Here is a 24,698-nt window from a genome sequence, read left to right as displayed (position 1 = left end):
CACATGGTAAGTTTCATCGATTTTTATTTCCATTTTCTAGCAAATTTCCAGACCTAAACTTCGCCTCATATGTTCTCTATATTTACCTATGTGGCACACACAGTGAGCCTGGGTTACCTGTGGAACTACAACATTGGGGGCAAGTGCCTCTAATCGCGTCCAGGTCGAAACTAATCGTTTTATCGACAGTACGCCCTCCTGTACCGAAAATCTCGACTTCATACGTATTAACGAGCTGCAAATCCCGACGATAAAGATCATTTGGCTGGCTAGTGTCTATGAATTCGCCGAAATCGCGCACAAATGAATGCCCAAACACAAGAGCACGTGGTTTCGAAACCGCTCGCCTGCAGCAAAATATCAGTAAACGATACTTAATTTTTACTCTGCTTCCCTGCTTTTTCCTGGATGTTAGTGGGATGTTAGGCAGCCTTTTATTTAAACTACATATTACTGCTGCGTTAAGATTGTCAGTCCATTTGCTGAATGTAAAAACGCAACTATACTTAGTAAAAACCGGTCACGCCAAAACGCAGACTGCAGACCGTGCAGACCTGGGGTAAAATATGGCGTTACCCTCACTATTATTGAGAGCTAACCGTAAACAGGCTAACCTGAATGTTATTAGGCCTAATTAGGCTAACCGAATGTTATTTAGGCCTAATTCAGGCTAACCGAATTTTCATTTTACAGACGGTCTGCACAGTCTGCAGTCTGCGTTTTTCAGTGTCCCAATAAAAACGAACCAACGAACTAGAAAGAAAGAAAGAAAGAAAGAAAGAAAGAAAGAAAGAAAGAGGCAAATGATGATACGTATTTTGTGAAGGTGCGTCTTAAAAATATATGCATAATTAAGTAGGGTCAACTTCTCATATAGACGCTCGGTAAAGTTGTCTCCGGAGGAGGGCTATCTCGGGTAACCGAGTCCATATAAAATAAATGTCTGGAATCTTAAAAGCGAGGAGTGATGGACTTCCACAACAACTATCGCCCGTCGAGGCGAAATCAAAGTGAGCTGTATTTCTAATATTTTACCAAGTGTGCTGTTATGTAGAACACTGAAACCAAATGGAAAAATCTCTGGTAACTTATGGGTTCAACAAAGACAGCGAAGGAATCGAACATCTTAAGCGGATCAGTGATCTCTGTTCTCTGCACAGTCTTCAGGTAAAAAAATAATAATTGGAATTGTGACAGCCAAGAATTTTTTGAAAGAAAGATTGCCTCTAATAGCAAATATGTTATTTGTTTCAAAAAAATATTTCGCTGGAAAAGGTGGTTAAATGTGACTAAATTTGTTGCGTGCGTTGCTATTTTTGCGTTTTGATTGTTGTGCAAATAGAGAATAATAATACCTTGGCGTGGTGGGGGGCTTGTGTGCCTCGATGATCCGGAGAGCTAAGCTGGCAGGAGCTAAAGCTCCTGTTAGGGCCACCCAAGCCAGACAGGCCAATGATTAGAGGCCAGACTAAAAGTAGCCCGGTGGTTGTGTCACCTAAAAGTCACTCTCCTCAAATGATGAGTGCAAATCAAAGTTTACAAGATAACGGCGTGAATGAGGCTGGAGTCCTTGATGACGAAAGTCCCTCGCCCGGCAGGTGCTCCACGGCGATGCAGCGTGGGCCCGGTCGTCATTATGCTACTGCAGTAAGATCAACGAGAAGAAAGTGGTCTCAGGAAGAGAACAGAGTGGTGATGGAATGTTACTATAGGAGCGAACCAGGTGTTAGGGGATGAAAACAATGGTAATTCCTATTGTAATCGGAACATTTGGAACAGTTCCAAGAGATCTAAAGAAGAGACTAGAGAATATTGGTATAGAGACCAAGATAGACGAGCTTCAGAAAAGTGTTATTCTGAACACGGCAAGGATTCTTAGGAAGGTCCTACTGAACCTGCCACCACTGTTCCTAAGAAAGATATCATTCTTGTCTTGCCTTTTTTGGGCTTTCAAAGTGAAGCTCTTATTCGATGTGTTAAATCTTGTATTAGTAAGTTTTATGGCTGTGTCAATCTTAGGGTTATTTTTCAAAACACTTGCAGGGCTAAGTCTTTTTTTCCTTACAAAGATCGTTTTAGTCGTTCTCAAAGATCTAAATAGTATACAAAGCCAGTTGTTGGGACTGTGATTCCTTCTACATCGGCAAAACAAAAAGAAGATTGCATGACAGGAAGTCCGAGCATTTCAAAGCTCTTACACAAGTCGGCCACGCCTCTGCTGTTGCAGACCATACTATTTCTACCGGTCATAACATCAAATGGGACCATTTTGAAATCCTCGCAACTGGAAAGTCCGACTTGCAGTGTAAAGTTAAAGAAACGCTATTAATCAGTGACTTAAAACCTTCTCTTATTGAAAACATTGGTAGTGAGAAGCTTTTTCTTTATCAATTTCTTCCGGAAGTATCAACTACCAGAAGTTACGATTTTGTTATCACACTTTTTAACTAGTCACCAGTGCCTCGCTCTAGTTTTGAAAATTTTGTGTAACAGTTTTAACCGTCACTTCTGATGATGTATGTTGCAACATACGAAACGTCAAGCAAGGGCGTAGCTAGGGGGGGGGTCCTGTGGTGCCCGTGACCCCCCTTTTGTAAGCCTTTTTTTACTCAAACAACCTACAATATTCAGGTTGCGAAAACGCGAGTACCCTCTGTGTGACACAGTGTGACCCCCCCTTTGAAAAATCCTGGCTACGCCCATGTCAAGTATAAAATGAAAATGTTTGTAACCGCTGTTTGTTTTCTTTTCCTGCTGAAATTGAAATGGACAAAGGACAAAAGTATTTATAAAGTTGTTTACAGGAGGAAAAAATTACCTTACCTAAAATCCCACTCTAATGTCATCTTTCTTCAACTAGCTACCAGAAAAGGAGATAAACTAAGAATAAAGCCAGGATCCGAGCCAGGATTGAAGACCTAACCGAGACCTAACCTAACCTAAGCGAGACCTACCCTAACCCTAACTAGACCTAACTGGACTAGAACCAACCTAAATAGACCTAACCTAACCGAGAGATTCGAGAATAAATAGCGGATAAAGCTTATCTTAGCTCGAATCCTGGCTGAAATCCTGGCTCGGATCCTAGCTTGAATCCTGGCTCGAAGTTTAGGTATCCTCCCAAAAAAGGGTTTGTTTACGCATCTCGGCAGCTTTCAATATGCCAGCTTGACAAGTTTACCTCTACCTATGAGAAATTTTTATTTTCAATTTCAGTCGAACAAAACAAATTGTCAATTGATTATGATTTTTTGGCTATGACAAAAGGAAAGGAAAGGAAAGGAACTTTATTTAAATGTCTAGTAGATTTAGCGTTGGAGCACTAATCGGGGACACTGCACATCGCGTCAGAGAGCAAGTTGCCTTTGATGACAACTGATGAGATTTTTACAAAATGTTTCGAATTTCGAAAATATCAGACATCTTACTGGAATATCAAATGAAAGCTCAGAGAGGTTTTATGGGCATTTTGTCTCCAAAGACTGTTTTTCCGCTCAAATCCTACCGGCTTCCCCGACTGGTTTGCCGATCAAATTATCACGCGATTGTCAAAATCGTGCCGCAAATTCTCTAAAATTTCTCTTTTCATAAGGAAAATTAAGAAAGGAAAAGGCAACAAGTAGGCGACAAACAGAATAACTGTAAAATGGACATCAATTGTTAAAATTGAATAAAGACCTCATCAGTTTAGTGATTCATGCACGAGATCTTACACTCACTCACTCACTCAGTCACTCAGACAGACAACCCCGATGACATTGTGCATTACGGGCTAGCCCGTAAGTACAAAAATGGCATCGGTAGAAAGAAAGTTGTGATGGGAAGAGAGAAAGTTGTCATGGGTAGAAAGAAAGTTGTCATGGATGGAAAGAAAGCTGTCATAGTAGAAAGAAAGTTGTCATGGATGGAACGAAAGTTGACATAATTTGTTGCATAACGTACAGGTTATAAATGACATTTGCAGGTTATATAATGACATTTGCACATGCACCTCCTCAAATGTCATTTATTGTTTTACCTGTACGTTATGACACAGATGTCAATAATACTCTTTTTCCTGGAGTATTTCAAGAATTGATTAGAATATTCGCGTGGAATGCGCTAGTGATTAAGACCATTATGAGCTGAAATCGAGCAAATTTAATTTATTTTTTAATACGCTGATCGAGAGGAGAGCGAAAGGACAATTTTGCCTTCTTGTTCTCCTTCTGTGAAATTCTCGAGTGATACAATTCCGTGATACTGCACTTTTATTTCCTTCATACGTCATTAAGCACATAATAGGTGCGGTTACACTAGACCTCTTGCCCATGGGGAACCTTGGGGTTACGGCTTGGGTTGGGTTTACCCTGGGTTATGGTCAACTCCCCATTTGCGGTTACACACTTGTAAATTACCCAAGGGGAAGGTAAGCGTTGGCCTGTTTTGGTGGGAAACTTACCTTTAAGATAAGACAAGATGAGATTTATTAGTTTTTCCACTAAATGGTTTTTGAAAAACTAATTACAATACAAAATACATTAAAATTAAGGATCAAAAAACAAAAGTAAACATCGAAGATCTACATCTGAACAACCAACTTTTCTTTGGCTTATTTTCGGTAATTGTCACGATCGGCGCTTCTCTTAAACTGTCCACCTCAATTAAGTTCAGCGATTCATCGCTTCATTTTAAGAAGTCAACAAAGACGTTGACTTCAGTTACGCTTTCTCTAGTCCTTGCAACTCTCCAATTTATAATTTAGACGTCGACTTGCTGCTGGCCAGAAAAGGCGTGCTTGGGTATTTCCACGTCTGCAGTTGTTTACACAGTTCATCACAGCATGTATTTTCCTTGCGTTCGGCAATCTTGTGATTGGTTGAGCCGCTTTAGGGTTTTGTTTACCATAAGACTTACATCTGGAACTGTCATGGGCAATTCTTTTGTTCTTTTTGACGTATCCATGGAAATTTCCCACAGGAAATTTTCCTTTGGGCAGATCGGTTACACATAAAAAATTGCTTCCCCGTGGGAAAAAGCCACTTACCCAAGGGCAAAATGGCTAGTGTAACCGCAGCTATTAAATGACTGGCCCCAAGGGAAACAGAGAGTTTTGTTTCCCCGAGACCCTCAATGTTTCCCGAGGCGAAGCCGATGGAAACATTGAGGTCGAGGGGAATCAAAACTCACTGTTTCCCGAGGGGCCAGTCATTAAGTGTTTTGTTATACCTCCCAACTCAAAATAGAACAATACACAGATAAAAATTATTTGCTTGACGTCGGCTGGCGTACAGATTTGCCGCCGTTTCTAAGGTGCACGACCTGATCACATGTGAGTCGAAAGTTCAAATTGTTGTTGCCCTAGGGCAAGTTTTGACCAATGACACGTGACACGTTCTCTTCCAATCAGAAAACGTATTTAAGTCGGGAGGTATAACAAAAGAGATTAGCAAATCGAAACTGCCCACGTCCTTCAGTGCCTCTGTAGTCTTTCAAGGTAAGTGATCGAAGGTTCTCTGATGTCTGTCAGTTTGTCTTGATACAGTTTTATTGATTCGAATGTTCTCTTTCAAGGCTTTGAAAACAAAATCTGCATCGGCCGGTCTTACTTTAGTTTCAGTTTCCGTCTTATTAGAAGTGATGCACAGGGATTATAGTAACTGCCGAAAAAAAAAAAGCGGCCACTCGAACAAAGTTCTGCGTAGCCGGCTACGCGGTACACAGAAACTAAATTAATTCAATTTGAAGTATGTAATTCATTTAAGTAACAATAAATTGCGAATTGAAAATGGCTATCCCAAAAGCTGGCTACGTGGTACGCGGAAGATAATCAATTCAAGATACGCGGTACGCAGTGAGATAATAAAGAGCTTTAGATTCTAGGACGAGAACGACTACAAGTACGAGATTTTCTCACAGAACAACAATGAGCGCTCACAAACCAGCGTCATTTTGGCGGGGAAAACGGTATGCCGTCGTCATTTTAGTCCGAGGTTTTGCAAAAATGTCGTCGTGTCAAAACAAGCCAACAAGACGGTAGCAATTTTGGCATTTTTCAAGCCGCAAAAAGACTCAGTTACCAGCAATAAGAATAACTGAGCAACCTATACTGCTAACAACGAGTAAGATTAATCGTACGGGTTATAAATTTTCCAAGTATTTTCGCTAAAAACGGGCAGTCAAAACTCGTACTCGTTCTCGTCCTCGTCCTAGAATCTAAAGGTCTCTAATAAATTCAATATGGACGGCTATCTTAAAAGCGGTGAGATAATCTTGTGAAAAGTGTAGTTAACCAAACCGTAAATTGAAAGCTAAAATGTTAAAGGAGTGCTTAGGCCTAATCACTGAAACGAGCGCTTAGGCTTAATCAGTAAACGAGTGCTATTTTCTTCACATGATCTTGTGAAAAATGTAGTCAACCGAACCGTAAAATTCACAATCGATCACTGCTTAATTCGCGAGTCACGCCTTTAGAACGAGAAGTACTCGAGACAAGAAAATTACAAAATTAGGGATATGAATTGCAGTATTTTCAGCTTTAGAATTTCTCCTTCTGACATCAGGAACTTTTATTAAATGATGCGATTTCAGTTCTTCGATAGGGCGAATAGCTTACCTCGTCTAATTTTCTTCTCTGATTACTACTAAGTGTGTTTGCTGTTGTCCCTTGATACACCTAGTGTTCTATTTCGTCACTGTGATTTAATTCACGCAATTTTTGAAACAGAGAGTGGATAAGAGGAGGGATTCTCGGAACATTGCCAGCCATTATTTTGAAAGTTACATTACTTCTGCCTTATAATGATTTCATTGACACTTAAATATGGCGATAGACACAGCGTCAGTCGAGGATTAGTTCTCCTTGGACAGAATTGGGAATTAAAAAGTTAAAAAAACACTGATGATAGAGCACAATTGTAGCCTCCTAGTTGCCTCCTGGCTAAAGTGCCATCTGAAAGCTTCAACGCGACAGCTGTTTACCACCGGATATAGGCTTTATCTACCTTTTTGGTATTAACTGGCTCCCTTTTATCATTTCTTTCTAGTGAATTAATACTAGGGGCGATGCCATAGACACATGTATCAAAAAGGCTTCTTATAATAAAACTTCCTGTTGATCAGGCCGGGAAACCCCTCGGGTTTTTTCCCAGGGAAAGTACCACAATGCACTGTCCAAGTGAAATACACAAATGATCGATAAAAGTGACACCTGAATAAGTCGACTTCATGAAACCTCATCATTTTTATTTGGGAAAACTCCAAAGTATTTTTCGAATTTTGATTTAGCAATGCAAAAAGGGCTAAGAGAAATACATGTGAATGACGGCACGAGCCAGGCGACAGGTTTCTGTTTGTCATTTGTCTTGTTCTTAATTTTTTCTCTGTTTTGAAAACTTGCTGGGCAGCTGTACCAAGCAAACAGTAAACTGAAATCGACCAAGTTTCATTTTCCCTTTTGGCAAAACACATTTTAGCCAGGCGTTTGCCATTTAATTTTTCTGAAGATAGTCCTGATTACCATAATGATGAACTTGATAATTGCTGGCGATAGGCAGCTTTTGGTTCGAAACATCGTTCACATTAAGAAACAGCCAATCAGAAATCATGTTATATGGCGCAGTCTAGTCAATCAGCAGCTGTCTTATAAGAAAAATTGACATTTGCTTGCTCAGCGGAAAATCGTGCTCGCTCAGCGGAAAATCGCATGTGCTCGCAGCAAGTCATCAATACCAGGTTTCGCTGTTTACGGGTGAGTTTTGGCACTTTTTGCTGATCTATTTCGAGGAAGCATTCATCAAGGTCGTGAAGCTTTCAGTGAGCATTCTAGAGGCTGACAGTGTGCATTTATGTCACTCGCAGCTTTGCTTTTCAATCGATCGAATTCGGTCGACTTATGGACACAAACAAATATCGATGACATCTTATGTCATGGAGATCGCGTGTATTTATATGCACTAACCAATAAAATGGTACCCGATGCCAATTTCCATCATGATTAAAAGGCTTCGAATAATATTGTTAGACGAAAAAAATAGTCTATTACACGTTGCGTTACACAGTGTCGCTGTCACTAATTGTTCTAACGATCAGTTCATGAACCTGTTATTGCCGTTACACATGTAGTAACTGTTCTTACACCACAGTGACTGTTGTTACACCAAGTATTTAGTTTATTTCCACGTTGCGCTAGATAGACCAAAGAAAGTGTCAGTAGTCGTTCTAAGAATCAATTAAAAAGCCCTTATTATTACATGTTGCGTTAGACAGTGTTATTCTTTACACCTTCCGTTTTCGTTAACCAATATATTTCTTTTCCACTTTTAGCAATTAGTACAAGCATAATCCCAACAAAAGCCATAGCCACACCAATAGTTACTTATTATTAAATGTTATGCTCAAAGAACATACTTGTAACCCTGTCATTTTGCAAATAAAATAAGTTATATTTTTTTTGAAATTCTCATTGTCGTATTTGCATTCAAAAACACCTTTAACGGCAGCACTCACTTCTCAATGAGAACTGCTAGTTAATAGTTCTTGTGAGGAGTTTCAAAGATGACTGTGAGGAGACAGTTGTGATAGTGTTAAACGCTTTGTTACATTGCAAGACTGAATTTTAACGTTACTCTTAGTTAATACAGGTCAATACATAATGGTGCATAGGTGCATGACTGGTTTTTAAGGATAATCAATGTACAAGTGCTTATGAAAAAATTGTCATCAAAGTAGAAAGTTGGTAATCAAAGTTAACAAGACATCCTCCTAGCTATTTTGGCCAAAAAAAGTGTCAATGGCTTACTGGACTGTAAACGACGGTATTCTTTGTGAGGAGATACCAGTTCAGTACATCTCTACTGGCGCTAATTTCATTGGGAGACCAATGTAAAGCTGCTACAGAACCGTCACTATTGTTTTCTTATAAGCATGTTGTGTCCTTTTTTTTCTAAACCTGCCCTACTGACCCAGTGACTGAATTTTATCTTCGTTTTTGTTTTAGTGGTTTAAAAGATCTTGTCATATCTCATTTCAAAAGGTGAGTATAGGATATTTCAATCCTAAGGTATATGTATTCTTTTTTACCATTAAGGCCATTATATGCGAGAACACCATGTCCATTATAGTTGAGGGTTTTCGATAGCTTTTCAAAGTACCGGGTTTGATAATGAAAGTATCGTAGCGGGTTATTTTTCGTTGGAAGACCGATAGCAAGTGCCTTTGACGCAAATCATCAAGGAGACCTGCCCCCCTCCTTATAAATTACTAGGAGTGAAACTCTCAGAAATGCTGTTTATATATATACAGTTTTAAGTTTGGAAAAAAAGAAAGAAAACTATACTTGTTGCGGGAATGAAATGCCAACAGGTCGATTGTTCTGTTTTGTAAGCAAACTGAAGCGATGTGACTTCTTGTTAGTTAAAGGATTTATTGCGTGTGATTGTATTGTGTTTCTTTAGCCTGTGGCTTCCTGAGATACATGTACCCAATTCCAAAAAGAAGAAGAAAAAAAATCTTGCTTTTGCAGGATTTCAAATAATCCCCCTTTCTTAGAGATCATACTATTCAAAGAAACTCCAAATTAAAGGTAACAAAGAAGCTGTCAAGCCTCTGAATCAAATTGGATCAGCAACTAAAATGAGGTAACCTTACTGCCACAGTAGAGGTAAAGAAATCATCAGAAAGATTCGTTTCGGGGTAGTTGTCCGGAGTAAAGATGTCCCCATCATTTTCACACATAGAACTGATAACCTTACCCGAGAAGCAGTTGTAAGTTGAGAGCAATTAAACAGTGCCCTAAATCAATAAAAAATCATGGGCTTTTTTTTTTTCAGGTAAAGAGAAAATGCGTCATATAACCGATCTTCCACACGAGACATTTGACGAACTGTGCAGCGTCTTGGGAAAGGAGACCACCATCAACTGGGAAAAAGTGATGACGGAAGGTTTTCCTTCCCTCTATTCGCCAAAACATGTGGAAGAGATTAGGCAGAAGCGGTCCCCAGCCGACGCATTACTAAATGATCTCAGTGCTCGCGAAGTACCCTTGGAAGATCTTTATCTGGCCTTGAGAGAAATTGGCAATAAAAAAGCAGTTTTTATAATCAATAAAGGTAATCAACTTAGTTGTCTCTATGCTTTATGTCTAATGCGTTGCATTTGCCTTGGAATCTAGAACGGAGAATTATTAAAGGGAATGTTTCCACTCTTTCCAAGAGATTATGGTTACTATTAACAAGGAGCCACCTTAAACTTTACAATTTATAAATGCTGATAAGAGATCATGTACAAATTTAATTCAGGGTGTTTTAGAGTACACGTACACTAGAAAGAAAATCCGAGACCTCTAAAAAGTATTGGAACACTTGATCTCCGCCATTGAGCTTCAAGATACTTGTGTAGTGGTAGACAATTAGAAGTGTTCCGTTTTTAAATGTTCAATTAATGAAACTGAGTTTTCTTATTATCAGGCATAAGAAAGAATGAAGAGATCAACCATAATGATGACTGGCCATCTCCTCAGACCATTACTCGTGAGCCTGAAGAGGTAGGCATATGACACAGAAACAACTACTGTTACTATCTATCTACTTTAAACAGATTATGTGATTGCCTGCCTTACTTCTTTAAAGGAACGAAAGGACGAATGGGCGAGTGCAATGTTTCGGCTTGTTCCCGTTTTCGGGAACAAGTCGAAACATTAGACTTTCTCAGTCACTACCTCAGTATGGGTTGATCAGAAAATAAGTAACACATTCTGATAACACTAGATGAGCTTCTTAAAATATCTATGGATTAGCATGTAATTTTAAATAGCTCAGCTGGCAGAACAAGTGCAGTGCAGTTGCATGGTCATGGGTTTGAGTCCCTTTCAAGCTTGTATTGTGTAACTTGCTTATCTAACTGTGATGATCCTTTTAAGTATCTAGTAATTATATTAATTATTTTGTTATAATAATTCCAACTTTAAAGTGCCCCTGTGACCAAAAAATCAATTCTCATTTTTCTGCGAATTTAAAAACTATGTTAACAAACACTAAGCGATTAAAGTTTAAGCCTTGATTACAAAAAAAAAAAAAAACCTGTTCATTTTAACTGGAATTTTCCTATTTAATGGTCTGCCATTACTAACTTTAAGTTCTTGAGAGAGCTGGTTCGAGGAGAAAATGACGTCAAAGGCTCACTCATTTAAGAATGCAATGCCTGTGTAAGCCGCAGAATTAATATGCAGCACGGGAGTTCTGGGCTTTCAGATTTTTTAACTCGTGTTTTGCATTTATAATAAGCTGCATTCACACCCTAAAATTTTAAACTAGTGAGCCTTTGACGTAACTTTTCCCTGGATCCAACCCTCTGAAGTCCAATCGGTCAGTTTTGAACGTGAGTATTGGCGGACCGTGAAATCCAAAACTCACACTCAAAGTTAACGGCCTTTGGATAGAAATCAAAGCTCAAAATTTTGCAGGTGTTAAGCAAACACACTTTCAAAATCTGAAGAAAAAAAGGAAGTGATTTTTTTAATGACGGGGGCACTTTAATCATGATAGAGTAAAGCTTATGGACGGTGCCGACTACAAGTAACCTTCCTCATCTGGTGCAGTTAATATATCTGTCTGAAAACAAATTATAATAATAAGTAATTGGATGATATTACTCACACGGAGCGTCATGAAAGCTAACCCAGTAATTTAGTTTGTCCAGTTAACATTAATAATAGAATGCAATAAATAGTCTCTGGGAACTGTGGGATATTTCGTGTAACTCGACGTAACATGATGTAAGATATTTCGGATAGTTGACATAAAGTGTAGGAAGGATAACGGTAAATAAAGGGTTTAAGAGCGTGCGATTGTTTCAATCAAATTCATTTGGGTCAATCCGTGCACTGAATTCTACAGGAACTAACAAAAGCATTGTTTTGCGGTGTTGCCATTCTTTCTTTACTATTTAATACTGCTAATAAACTTCCGTCATTTATATGTGACCAACGGCCTGCGCTTTTCTTTATCTTGTCGCAATTCACGTGACGCGTATAGGCTGCTTGTCAAACATGCGGAATTTATTCAGTTTCGTGCAACATACCAAATATTGTCTTCAATATGCGTGCACCTCTTTCCAAGGAAATTGTTTGTAGAGTCTGATGTCTAATGTTTCATTTTTAAAACTACTTCAGGCAGGGGACAAACCGAAACATTATTACCTCCATATTCGATTGAGGAGTCAGCAGCCCAGGGCGAGGACCCTTGCTATCCGAGACTTGAAGAATTTATGGAGCGAATATCTATGTTATTTCCTTGTATGAAGCCATTAATTTGGAGGACAGCTTACTAGTTGCCTCTTACCAATACCAAGTATTGTATGTACTGATGCGGATTTCAGGAAAATTCTTTGTCACAAAGTACTTACCATTCAAAAGGGAGAAAACACTTTAGTTCTACATAAACAAATGGCAACCTTAGTTGATAATAATGATAATATGTTTATTCACTCTTTGGTAGCATTTGCTAAATAACAAGAGGGTTCAGTAAGTAGAAAATGCATAATAGCACGAGATTACAAAACGTACAAGGACAAAAATAACAGTTATCCGAACTTGAAAGTAATAAACCTATCAGTGCGCAGAAGTCTGTTGTTGTTAACGCACTGCCTAGCTGTACCCGAGCGGAGACCGTATCCATGGCTGACGCTTGATCGTTCAGGGAGCAGACGAGCAATGCAGGGACACCAGGATACCGATAATGCCTGAACAAAGCGTTCGTAAGCTTGACCTCGGCGCTCTAACAGTGTCTGTAGGACAGAACGAACAAGTGCTTGATCATAACTTAAGTTTAGCAGAATAATGCGCAGAGCTTCCCTTTGAACGGATTCAATTAGATCACTTAGGTAATCGGGCAAACCAGCCCAAACAAGGGATGCATATTCCAAGACAGAGCGTCATTAGGCTACAGTACACTTGCGATACCTCTGGACTTTTGATTTAACCAGGACTTCACTGGCGAAAAATGTCTGATTGGTCGAGGCCTTGTCATGTGACTTCAATACCTCAAATCAAACATGACTGCCATTCGGTGTTTATTTGATCTCTGTCGACAAAAGACCCTTTTTCAGGCCAATAAAACGGACGAATGTTGACTGCATAGTGCGTTTCCAGCCTGGTGCGTTTCTATGCCAGCGAGATTCTCTTTTAAGTCATGGCTACGAGGGAAATTTCTTTAAAAATTTCAAGGTCAACGCGAGTCTCGGTTGCTAATGTTCGAATGGAAATTCGTTTGTGGAGCTTACCAGCTAATGGGTTACCATCTTGATTTCAATTCATGCGTTTATCTTTTTAAAAGTGGAACAAAAAAGATACCACTAAATTTCCAAATGGTTTCTCTTCCAACTAAATAGTTGTACACACTGTTTCCGCGGGGTCCCGTTTCTAACAGAAAATGTTAAAATTTTCGCATTTTTTTAAAAAATCAAGTTGTTAAAATTGCCATTCAAGCGGTCTATAGAGGAAAATTTATTAAGACCGAGGGGAAAATTAAGAAATGTATTTCAGTCGTTCAAAAATAAATGTTAAAGTGAATTTAGCAGTAATAATAACCAAATCATACTTAACATGTCATAGCACCTCATCTTGGGCACACTAGAAGGAAACCTTTTGTTCCATGCAAAATGCCAATTGTTTGCTTTCCTCCAAATTATAAAAATAAACATAGATTAGGTTAACTCTGAATAGCCAAAACAACAATATTTGATTCAGAAGTCCAGCTTTCTAGCAGGGAGAATTTTACTGTAACAAAATTTTACTACAGCTAATAATACGCTTTCACCACATTGTAGTGGTTTAACGTGACAACAGAAATACTTAATCAGGAATTGATTTTATCTTCCAGCAATAAAACAGCAGGACGATATAAAATTAGGTATTTTCAAAGTTTAGAAAACTTGTTGAAGGTTATTCAGTGCCACCCTCCAAAACTTTTCACAAATTTCACGCTGGCCTTCTAATTATTTCCAGTACAACAAATTATCTAGACTCTGGTTGCAACACAGCTGCTTCAATAATTTTAATCCCCTTGCATTAGATTTAACTTTTAGAAAAACCATAACTTCATATTTCCGTAATAATCATTCAAAGACATTGAGCAAAAGCATACAAAGCTACATTTGAAAGGGACATAATCCCATGTTGCAGTTTTCTGGATAAGACTTCACAGAAATAACTCCTGTTACCTTTCCATATGTAAAGAGGTCCCATGATTTATGAGTCAATTAGTCAATGAGTCATGAGTCAATGAGACTCACAGTCAATATAGCAATAATTTATTGATCAACCCTAAGCCCTCATTTCAGTGATTAGGCCTAAGCACTCTCTGAAATTTTAGCTTTCATTTTATGGGTTAGGGTAACTGCACTAACTCATTGACTCATAAATACTTAAAACTCATATATAAAAAATGTTTCAACATTAGATGCAATGAATTTTTAGCAATTGCTGTAAATAATAGTAATCATTCCTACCACTTCAAAGGATGAATAAATTAAAGTTGAATGCAGTAAGTGTAAGAAGTAAAAAAAGTGGTCCAATTTATTTAAGCTATGATCAATTTCCATCCTAATTGCTTTAGTCCCTGGATAGGGTTAAACAATGGTGGTGAAGTGAACAAACTACCCCAAGGGGGTACTGCTTATGATACTGAGACCAAACAGCTGGCATAGTTGCCGCAGTACATCTAAGGCTATCAATCTGAAAAATGAATGGAACTGTAGAAAAATTTGGTAAGCAAGCAAGAAGCTTTTACTAATGAATTATAAAATGCCAGTCATTTGTCAATTTAGAACTGGTTCCCCTAAGGGGTCAGATTTCTTTAGCCTACATCCAGAAAACAAGGTTCTGTTACCTTTAAGGGTTGTTTAAAAAAAAAAGACCCCTCCTCAGCAAACCGCTTCCTCATGTTTGGATTCTCATTGATTTAATGACTCTAACGATATTATGCAAATTTGTTCTACAAAAATACTCAAATACCATAAAAGTTTTTTTATCCTAACTTTTTTGCAAAGTTTACTCCTTGAGCCACCAGCTTCAACTTTGATACTTTGTTCTAAAAGCCAAAGCCGTTGTATAGCAATGGTGGAGGTGATGATTAGTCACTTTGTATTGGTTCAATTGAAGAAAGGAAGTCAAAGTAATGATTGCACTTTAACCCTTTCACCCCTAAACCGGCCATACTTGGTATTTTACTCTGTCTAAAGCCAGAGTATTTTGCTCTGTCTAACACCAGACCATTTTACTCGTCAATGGGGAACCCCATGGAGTCAACAGTCTTACAGTACTTCTCAACATAAAGAAAATGAATTCTGTGGACTTGAACATTCCCAAAAGGAAATGCCGTATTTTCCAAATATGGTTGCGTAAACTCTTCAAGATTTACCTGCTTCAGGAACATCAAATCAATGAATATTTTGAATATTTTTCCTGAACTCCTGCAAACTTGGTACACCTTTTAATGGTTTGCCCTTTAAAAGTAACATTCAGAAATAATGCAAATACAACTGAGGCTGCTTGCATTATCTACAAGACAAGACAACACTATCCTTTATTCAAACACAATCAATATTAAAGCAATAACACATGCTTGTGGGGTCATGTGCTAACTATAATAAAGATACACTACAGGAAATAAAAGCTTAAAACTAACTATGTGACAGACATAGGATATCTACACATAAGGGATAAGAAAAATAAATCAATTGCTATCCAAAATATCATATTGCAAATACACCAAAAGGTAACGGTTGATTGACAAGTTCCTTGTGCAAAATGGTAGAGCATGTTTGAAGTCCAGCAGGACCAAGATGAGAAGTTATGATAAAAACTCTAAACATATTTTTTACCAAAATTATTTTACTGCCATCAACCCCAATGAGACCTTATGCATGGGACACTGTTTCTAGCTGCAGCTCCAAATCACATAATATATTAATAAATTTTGCCATGTAAGAAAAGAACAAACATGTGGGGTGTAAGCAAAAAATGTCCAAGGCAATAAAGCTTCCTTTCAGCCTTTTCAGGAACAACTATCCACTGTCAACCATACTTGACTCAAAACAGAATTTCCTTGATCCAACAACACATGAGAGTCCCCTAAAACCAAAATTACATCATTAATGCTACCAGAAAACAATAGTAAAAAAAACCTCAATCTATAGATACCTATATACATCTGTACCTACACTTTTGTTCTTCCAAACATTATTTTAAGTAGCATGGATTTTGATTTTGATTTAAAACTCAAATTGATTGCAAATCGATAACTTGGTAACTACTTGAACGCAAGGATCGTTGAGTTGTGACTGCTAAAAAGTATAATAACTTAGACCTTCACCAGAAAAGGGAATATAAATGAGCTTAAAAGCAGCTATTTAAAATATTTGATACTAGGGTTACGTTCCCAATGAGACAATCACATTCAAAATCAAATTCATATCTGATCGAATCATCATTGATCATTCATGTAGAGGTGCCGATCGTAAGGTGTAACGCAGAAAAAAATAACCTTCACGTTGAACAATGTTGTCATTTCCCTGCCACCTGGTACAAGCCAATTCACACATGAACGGAAACCTTAGGAATCCTCCTTTCTGCACATTACAGTAACTTTTTGTACCCGGTGGCAACAAACTTTCCACATTAAAAATTGCGCAAAAACTCACCTGTTTCGCAGCTCTTTTCCCACGAAATAAAATTTTCCAGGAGCAAATTTTCCGAGGATGCTGGTTGGATTGGACTTTCAAACGACTTACACAACAAAGACGTTTTCTAAGAATACATTCCACTTGAAACTGGCGTCAAAACTAGCCTTGATCGCACTAAAAAGAACGGAAACCAACAAGCTACCGATTCTCAAACGGCAGCCATTTTTCTGTTCTTCTCGGGAGTGCTTTTTTCACGAGAGCCAATGATAGTCCCGGAAACGCGTCACGTGGCATATCGCGCGACTCATGCGCAGACATTTTTCGCCAGTGAAAACCAGGACCCTGAACGCATGTAGACGCATGCGCGTACGTTTGTCAATATATTCACAATGGTAGCCCCACAACAAGTCAGACTCAATATACTTTACTAGTATCTTATGGGTAGAAACCTGCTCTATGGGCAAGCCATTGATGAATATCGGGGTTGTTAAAAAGGGCTTGTAACTGAGGTACAATGAATTAATTAATTAATTTAATGAATTTAGTTTTAAGATAACGTCTGCATCCACTTGTAATTTTAGAAAAGATGACTTTGTATATATTTAAATTTATGTTCAGATTATATTCATATCTTTCAACACCGCTAATTTTAAGTTCAATGTTCTTTTTATATATATTCCTAGTTAGTTAGTGATTAGTTATTGTAAACGACCCCACAAGCTCATGTAGCTTTAATACTCATCGTTTTAAAATAAAGGCCATCTATCTATCTATCTATCTATCTATCTACATTTACATTTACATTTAGGGCCATTTAACTGCATAGTTGATGGAGACAAAAAAGTTGAAATTATACTGACATTTATAGAATCATTTTGTTTTCCCTTTTCTTGAACAGAATTGCACGTCTCCATCATCTGAGGAATTAGCCGAAACATTGCCCCCTTATCCGTCCCAGGAGTCGTCAGCCTATGGAAGGCATCCTAGTCATCAGCCTATGGAAGACGTCCTTGGCATCAAGGAACTGGAGCGGCGTTTGCAGAGCTTATATGCATTATATGCATAATGTATCAATTAACTGGGAGACCAACTTTACTTAATCGTCTTTAGCTAAAAAAAAAAAAAGAAAAAGCCTATATGAACATGGATAGTCACGTGGATACGTCATTGTGAGACCGATTAGTGTGCACGCTCAAACCCAGCAAATGTTGAAAGAGGTGGGCAAACGGGGTAGCTGAAAGTATTGACGAGCTTTAGCAACTACGACGGGAACGGCAACGAGAACGTCATCTCATAACACAAATTCGCGCAATTGTTCCAAGCTTTTTAACGTGACAATGGTGTGGTAGTCCCTCAAGGATGAAACCGATATGAGTCACGCCAGGAGCTCATCAAGAGGAGCCTCTATCTCCTCTAATTCCTTGAGTCAACCCTTTCCCGAGTAAATTTATTTTTAGAAACAGGTTTTTCCCGCGAAAAGTATCATAATTCCCTTGACGCTGAGATAGCTCTGTTTTGATTGGCTTTTACAACAGTGGGCGTGCTGAATGTCCCAAGGCAGATTGGCTTTTACAACAGTGAGCGTGCTGAATCTCCCAAGGGAGGTGTTCTATGAATAAATCTACTCGGGAAAGGGTTGACTCCGAGGCCAAGTATGGGAGATAGAGGCTCCTCTTAATGAGCTCCTGGTCACGCTTAATTTAGGAGAGAAAATGAATATTTACCTGCAAGTGTCGACGTCCTTCATAAAACCTCAAATTTGGCTATTTCACGTTGTTGTTTTGCTGACGACGGCAAAGAAATGGACAAAAGTGAAAAACGCACGTGCAGCGCGCGCAAAGCTATTGTTTTTGTCCACTAAATATGCAAATGTTTGAGTTCTCGTTGCCGTCGCCGTTGTAGTTGCTAAAGCTCCCTATTTTGTTTGCGCTGATGACAAGAACACGTCAATCAAATCTCACTAAAGACCTTCGTCTTTTAAGTATAGGAAACAGAAATCAACCGCGTATATCAACCATCAAAGAAGGCCGGAATGTCAAAAGCTCTTGCGTATCTGAACATTATAAAAGAACGGGAAATGTCGCTCAAGAAAGAATAAGAGACTGCTTCGAAGGAGTTGCTTTTCATGCAAAGATGTTATGGTTATTCTACCCACTGGTTTTGGTAAAATCTTGATATACGCTTCCCTGCTCGCAGAGGTCTCTTTTCTTTTGCTTTTTTCTTCTCCTTTTCTTCTTTTACTGATGTCCTTACCCTTTGCCAAGTTGGCGTTCGTCTGCTTTTTCAGCGCCATCTTGAATTACGTCATACGTGCATACGCATCTCGGTTGATACGTCAGATGCGCAAATGACGGTCGCGCAACTCGTGAGTCGATGGCAAGGGACACATTTTTAGTAATTTTCTCTCTGTCAATTTTAACAAAATCCAGATTTTCACAAATTTGGTTCTCGTGCTGTCATCACCTCTTTCCATTGTTAGACACATTCCACAAGCCTCCCAACTCGGCTTGTCTCAGTAGTGATTCAAACCTCTATTAACTCTGATTCAAACCTCCAAAGTTCTCCCAACGAATGCACTTCATAATCAATGACTACGCCAATTTTAAATTACATTTTTTTGTTGTAGCTAAAAAAGAAATAAACTTATTTCTCCTGCATCTTGTGTTCTGATGTCTTTTTGACGCGACTTGGTCTTTGTTCTGGAGTTCAAAAGAGAGAAAGGCCGACGACCTTGTCTTAAGAAAAAGCCATCCCGATTCGCCGAAAACTATATAAAGACAGATGAAGCAAAAAAGAGTTTGTCCAGGTTCAAAGACAAATTTTCCACTGGTCGATGGGCTCAACAACGCCATGTCGTTCATACCGATAATGTTATTAATGAGATAATTTGTGTAATGTGGCCGTGAAAAAGATGACTGGTAATGGAGGTAGCACGGAACTCTGATTTCTTTTTCAGCGGGTCCAGTGCGCGTTGCCCAGCAACTAGCATGTCGTCTTGCCATGTCATGTCATATTATGATTACTTGAAACCACGTGACATTGTCGAGCCCACAGCCTGGATCAAAGAGAGTTCCTGTGTATCAATAGGTAGGACGGCCCAGGTCACAGGCACGATTCCTGTCTGACAATTTAATTTCCCTCTCAGACAGAAACAATCAGTTTTATTTGCAATCAAATGAAGACTCTTCTTTTCGGAGGAATCAGAAAGTCGCGAGGTGGTAACAGGAGTGAGTGGCATATGCGGCGCATAGGCCCAAATTCTGGCTTTAACCATCCCCACGGAACGACGCTCCGACGCAAGGGTCAAGAGACAACGTTAGTGGTTTTACTGCTTTCAATTTCGCGCTTTGCTTGACAAATCCTCAAATACGATAGTGTTCCAATGCGTGCCGTCATAACCACAGCAGCACCCCCGCCGTTTCTTAACCTATTAGCTGTTCCATCACCCATATGGGGGTAAGGTAAATCAGTGGAAGTAAGATACCGTGAGAAGGCCGGAGTTTCACTCTAATACAACGTTCTAATACCACCTGTTGTCCCATTCTCCTGCGTCAAATTGTTTCCAGGAAGCTTCTTAGTAAATCTTAAAGGAATGTAAAAGTGCGGTGTTACAGTCCTAATAATAGACATGGACAAGAGTGAATTAGATAAGAGTGTTGTTATGTCCATGAAAAAACATGGCAGAAGCAGTCACGCGTGACATGGCTTGTTCTGATTGGTAAAAATTGGCGGCCCTCTTTTGTTTCGCGCGTAAAGTGTATCTAAAAATAAATCCATTTGTGACTGTGCTGGGAAAAGACCGCAAAGTGATAGATCAACACTAATTCACTCTTGACGTGGAAAAATTTCTCCATTCGTAATGGCTAAGAGAATTTGATGTACACAAAGCTGAGCAGAGGAGCAGAGGAAATTTATGCCAAAAGAGGTAACAAACCAAGCATTTTGATTGGTCAATGATGGAAGAAACTCACCGATAGCCAATTAAATGCGAGCCCCGGATTGCGCAATTTTCGCCTGATTGCATGATCCTGCATAATTATGACAACATTTCTTGAAATTTTTTCTTATATATCATGACTTTTCTCGTGCAAGACTACAAATTGCACTCGCCCGAATTTTGTCCGTCTTTGAAAAAAGTTACTAGTGCCTAATTGCACGAGAAAAATCATGTGATCACCGATACAAATTAACGTCACCATTTCAACTATTGCGTGGAATAAGCAGCGTTCGTGTCTTGAATAAAACAATTTGTTAGACAAAGGCATATGCTAATATTTTTATTTTTTCTCTTAAAGATTTAAGTGTGGTCACAGCATTGTCGTAGGTAACGCTGAAGAATGACTGGGCTTCCACTTCCTGCTGTTACGTTGATTTCAACTTTCCGCTTTCTTTGCACAGCTCCAAACGCTTCAACCTTTTGATTCCACGTTGGGTGACTCCGGAATGGCCAGAGAGACATCGCAGTTAAACTTTTAAATGCTCGCAAGAGCCCCTTAATCTCTCTTGTCGGGAAATGCTGATGTATTTTTATTCAGCGTCCAACTTTGCTGATGGTGTGATCTCGCTAGTTCGCCAAACGAAGTTAAAATTAAAAGGCCACATACAAGAACTTGTCTGTAGACGAAGAATGGAACACCAAGCCAAGCCAACACTCTCCACAAACTGTGCGAGCTTCCAGCTAGAGTCACTGAAAAATGAAGACAGTGTTGGCAGAGCATCGGAAAGTATCTAAACAAAAAGACATATACATTCTTTTATAAGAAGATATCTCTTTACAAACATTGTTTTTGTTATTCAAATGTGCCAACCACAGGAACAAATGACCCTTTGGTTTGATAGCCAATGAAGCTCTGGTTGGCATATTAATGACAATAGGGGACGTCAGCGATTTCTAACAGATTTGGAGGCTTTAATTAGTTCAATGCCAGCATACACAGAATCCAGAGACGGAGACAGTCTGTGATGTGCATGAAGTATCAGCAGCTCTGTCTTATCATTGTTCAATTTGAGCTTGTTGTCCGTCATCCATTCATTAATATCAGAGACACAAGCTTCTGTTGTTGACCTAACCTCATCAAGAGTGACGATGTAACTGGAAGGCTGGAAGGACATATAGACTTGCGAATCATCCGCATAAAAATGATAAGACATGTTATGCTCTTTAATAACATCTGCAAGGGGTGCAGTATATAATAAGTATAAGATTAGTCCTAGCACAGATCCTTGTGGAACTCCGTAAAGTAGATCGCATCTAGATGAATATCCATTCCCAACACATACGAACTGACTGCGATTAGTGAGGTATGAGTGTAGCCATTTAAGAGCTTTCCCGTCAATTCCAAATCGATGACGTAGTCTTGAGAGCAATATAGAGAGATCGAGTAACAGCAGTGCGACGCAATTATGTTCATCAATGGTACGTAGAATATCATTTTGCACCTTTCCCAGCGTTGTTTCCTTGTTTATAGGCCGATTGGAGAAGTTCGTGCAAATTGTTATCATCAAGGTAAGAGTTTAGTCTGGCTGCAACCACTTTCTCTGTTGCCTTCGAAATAAATCTTAAATTAGAGATGGGCCTAAAGCTCGGAAAGAGTTCATTATCAAGTGAGGGCTTCTTTAGCTTTGGAGTTAAAACACCCTGCTTAAACTTTGCTGGAACTACCGCTTCCTCAAAGGATAGATTCACTGTTCTTACAATAACAGGTAGTAGGGTGTCAGAACAGTCCTTCATGAGTTTACCCGGTAGAGGATCAAGCATACAGGACTTTCCCCACGTCTTCGCAAGTAACGTTGTCAGCTCATCAGCGGTTGTAGGTGTAAAAGAATGCAACTTGCAATCTGGATCTATTAGAGCTGTAGTTTCTTTGTGATCAGCGGTATTTACAGATGTAACAAAGTCATTTCTAATAGCCTGTACTTTTTCTGTAAAGAAATCTGCAAAACGATTTGCAAGATCCGTCGCACAATCATGAGAAGGCAACTTAGGGGGCGCTTTGAGATTCAGCATTTTCTCGACGGCTCTGAACAGTTCAAATTGATTAGAGCTATTCTCCTCAATGACTGATGAGTAGAACTTCATTTTAGACTCATAAATGAGACAATTAACTTGATTACACTGATCTACATACATCTGTCGTGCAGCAGTAGTACAAACATATGCTACCGCAAAAAAATGTGATCGAAAATTATAAAATTGCAAATTTGCATATACTAGTTACAATAATCTCTTAAATGAAATAAGAGATTCATTACGGTCTGGAGTATTTGATGAAAATTTATTTTTTAATGAATCTGTTGTATTTGATAATATTATTAATGATAATTGTGTTTCTATACCAGAAAAAAATAATAAAAAAATATAACAAAAAATTCATAGTTCAATCAACAAACAAAGCTGATTCCAATATTTATCATAATTATGCAAAGTCTTTTTGGATTTAGTAATTGGAACAACAAATTCAAATTCCATTTTTCAAAAAGCTTGTGTATTATAAATTTTATTGACATTATCCTTTTTCTACCTTTGTTAACTATATGCAAAACTGTGCTTATAAGATCAAATTTCTTGCAAACACGGTTTATAATATCTCTTGATATTCCTAATGTGTTTTTGAGTGCTATATCTGTTAATACATTCCGAATAAGTATTTTTTTATATAAACTGATGTTTTTCTAATTTTATACATATTTTCATAAAAATCTATGTAATTATTTTTAAAAATTTCATGATGTATTATTCCACAAACAGTACAAATCATTTAATAATCTATTTCAGAAGTTTCTTGCCCACAACAATGTGATTTTTATTGTTTATTTATTTATTTATTGTATTTTTACAAAGCAAAAAGGACATATGGCATATTCTTTTAAAAACATCAAGTGTGCCAGTCCTGACGATAACTTCTGATTTTAGTCCCTTTTTAAATTATTTATATGTTTAACTAAATTAGTAATGTTAGTAGCATTGTAAATAATTAACTATTTTTACAGTTAATCGTTAACTGTATTTAAATTTGTAAATCTTTACATGTATCTATCAATTTTATCTTTTAATCTTAATTTTATTGATCAATTTTAATTAAGTGTCCCCAATTAGCTCTTAGCTAAGAGCTAAATAGTTATAGACACTTGAATAAAGTTTATGTATGTATGTATGTATGTATGTATGTATGTATGTAACAAATGGCCATAGTGTAATTTTTCACAATACATTTATATATTAAGATACAAAAATAATTTTTAAAATATTGTTTAAAGTTTACTGATAAAGTTTACTACTAAAGTTCACTAATAAAGTTTATCGAATGTCACGCTATTTTGATTATATGAATATTTTACACACTTTATGCATGCATCTTCCAAAGTCACTTCCAAAATAGAAACCAAAATGGAAATAAAAATCATTTCAGAAACAATTTTGGTAAAAAAAAAAATGAAAGTTGTGATTGGTTTAAACTGACTTGGGAAAACCCCCTTTCTTTATTTCCGAGAATGTCATGCTTTGTGATTCTTTCATGTTCCATTTGATTGATGATGCGAATATTTAATCATGTAGTTTTTTGTTTGGTAATATATATTTTTAAAAACACGGATTAATTTTTTAGTGAATTTTGAATCCAACTCAAAATTTTATGCATGTTAATTACGTTTAGTAGTTTAATCAAGCTTGTGTTAAAATTGTATTTAAACTAACGTTTGTATTCAAATTTGTATTTTGAGCTGGTACCTCCAACTACTATACTACTTTCTTCTCAACATCGCGGTCGCCTAATCGTCTACCTGTCTCGCCAATGTATAATTTTTTGCATAATGTACAGGTTATAAATGACATTTGCAGGCTATATAATTAACAATTATTGGGTGAGGTTGAGCATGTTAGCGATAATTATCAAGGCCAACGTTTGTGTAATCTGCGGAAGCCGAAGGCTGAAGCGGATAACACGAACTGAGCCCTTGATAATTATCGCTAACATGCGAAAACCGAATTCAATAATTGTTTTATTATACATATTCCTGAGCTGAGCTCCGTCATGTCAAAA

At 38.0% G+C, this 24,698-nt stretch overlaps 4 protein-coding genes across 4 annotated transcripts in view; 3 read left to right on the top strand and 1 right to left on the bottom strand.

The window, feature by feature from the left end:
• The window catches only part of LOC138045406 (uncharacterized), a 31,032-nt gene extending 11,717 nt beyond the window's left edge, over positions 1-19,315 (top strand). Inside the window, exons 2-4 of the mRNA XM_068891908.1 lie at positions 9,810-10,088; positions 10,446-10,522; positions 17,558-19,315. Coding sequence (XP_068748009.1) covers positions 9,821-10,088; positions 10,446-10,522; positions 17,558-17,725 — 513 coding nt within the window. The 5' untranslated portion in view covers positions 9,810-9,820 and the 3' untranslated portion in view covers positions 17,726-19,315. The remainder of the gene's footprint in view (positions 1-9,809; positions 10,089-10,445; positions 10,523-17,557) is intronic.
• LOC138045404 (uncharacterized) overlaps positions 1-24,698 on the top strand; it is a 154,780-nt gene that overhangs the window by 36,623 nt on the left and 93,459 nt on the right. The window lies entirely within an intron of this gene.
• The window catches only part of LOC138045400 (CDP-diacylglycerol--inositol 3-phosphatidyltransferase-like), a 69,308-nt gene that overhangs the window by 25,033 nt on the left and 19,577 nt on the right, over positions 1-24,698 (bottom strand). The window lies entirely within an intron of this gene.
• The window catches only part of LOC138045405 (uncharacterized), a 41,232-nt gene that overhangs the window by 9,984 nt on the left and 6,550 nt on the right, over positions 1-24,698 (top strand). The window lies entirely within an intron of this gene.

This window comes from Montipora capricornis, chromosome 4 (genome assembly GCF_036669925.1).
Source record: "Montipora capricornis isolate CH-2021 chromosome 4, ASM3666992v2, whole genome shotgun sequence".
NCBI lineage: Eukaryota > Metazoa > Cnidaria > Anthozoa > Scleractinia > Acroporidae > Montipora > Montipora capricornis.
This window is presented reverse-complemented; position numbering and strand designations above follow the sequence as displayed.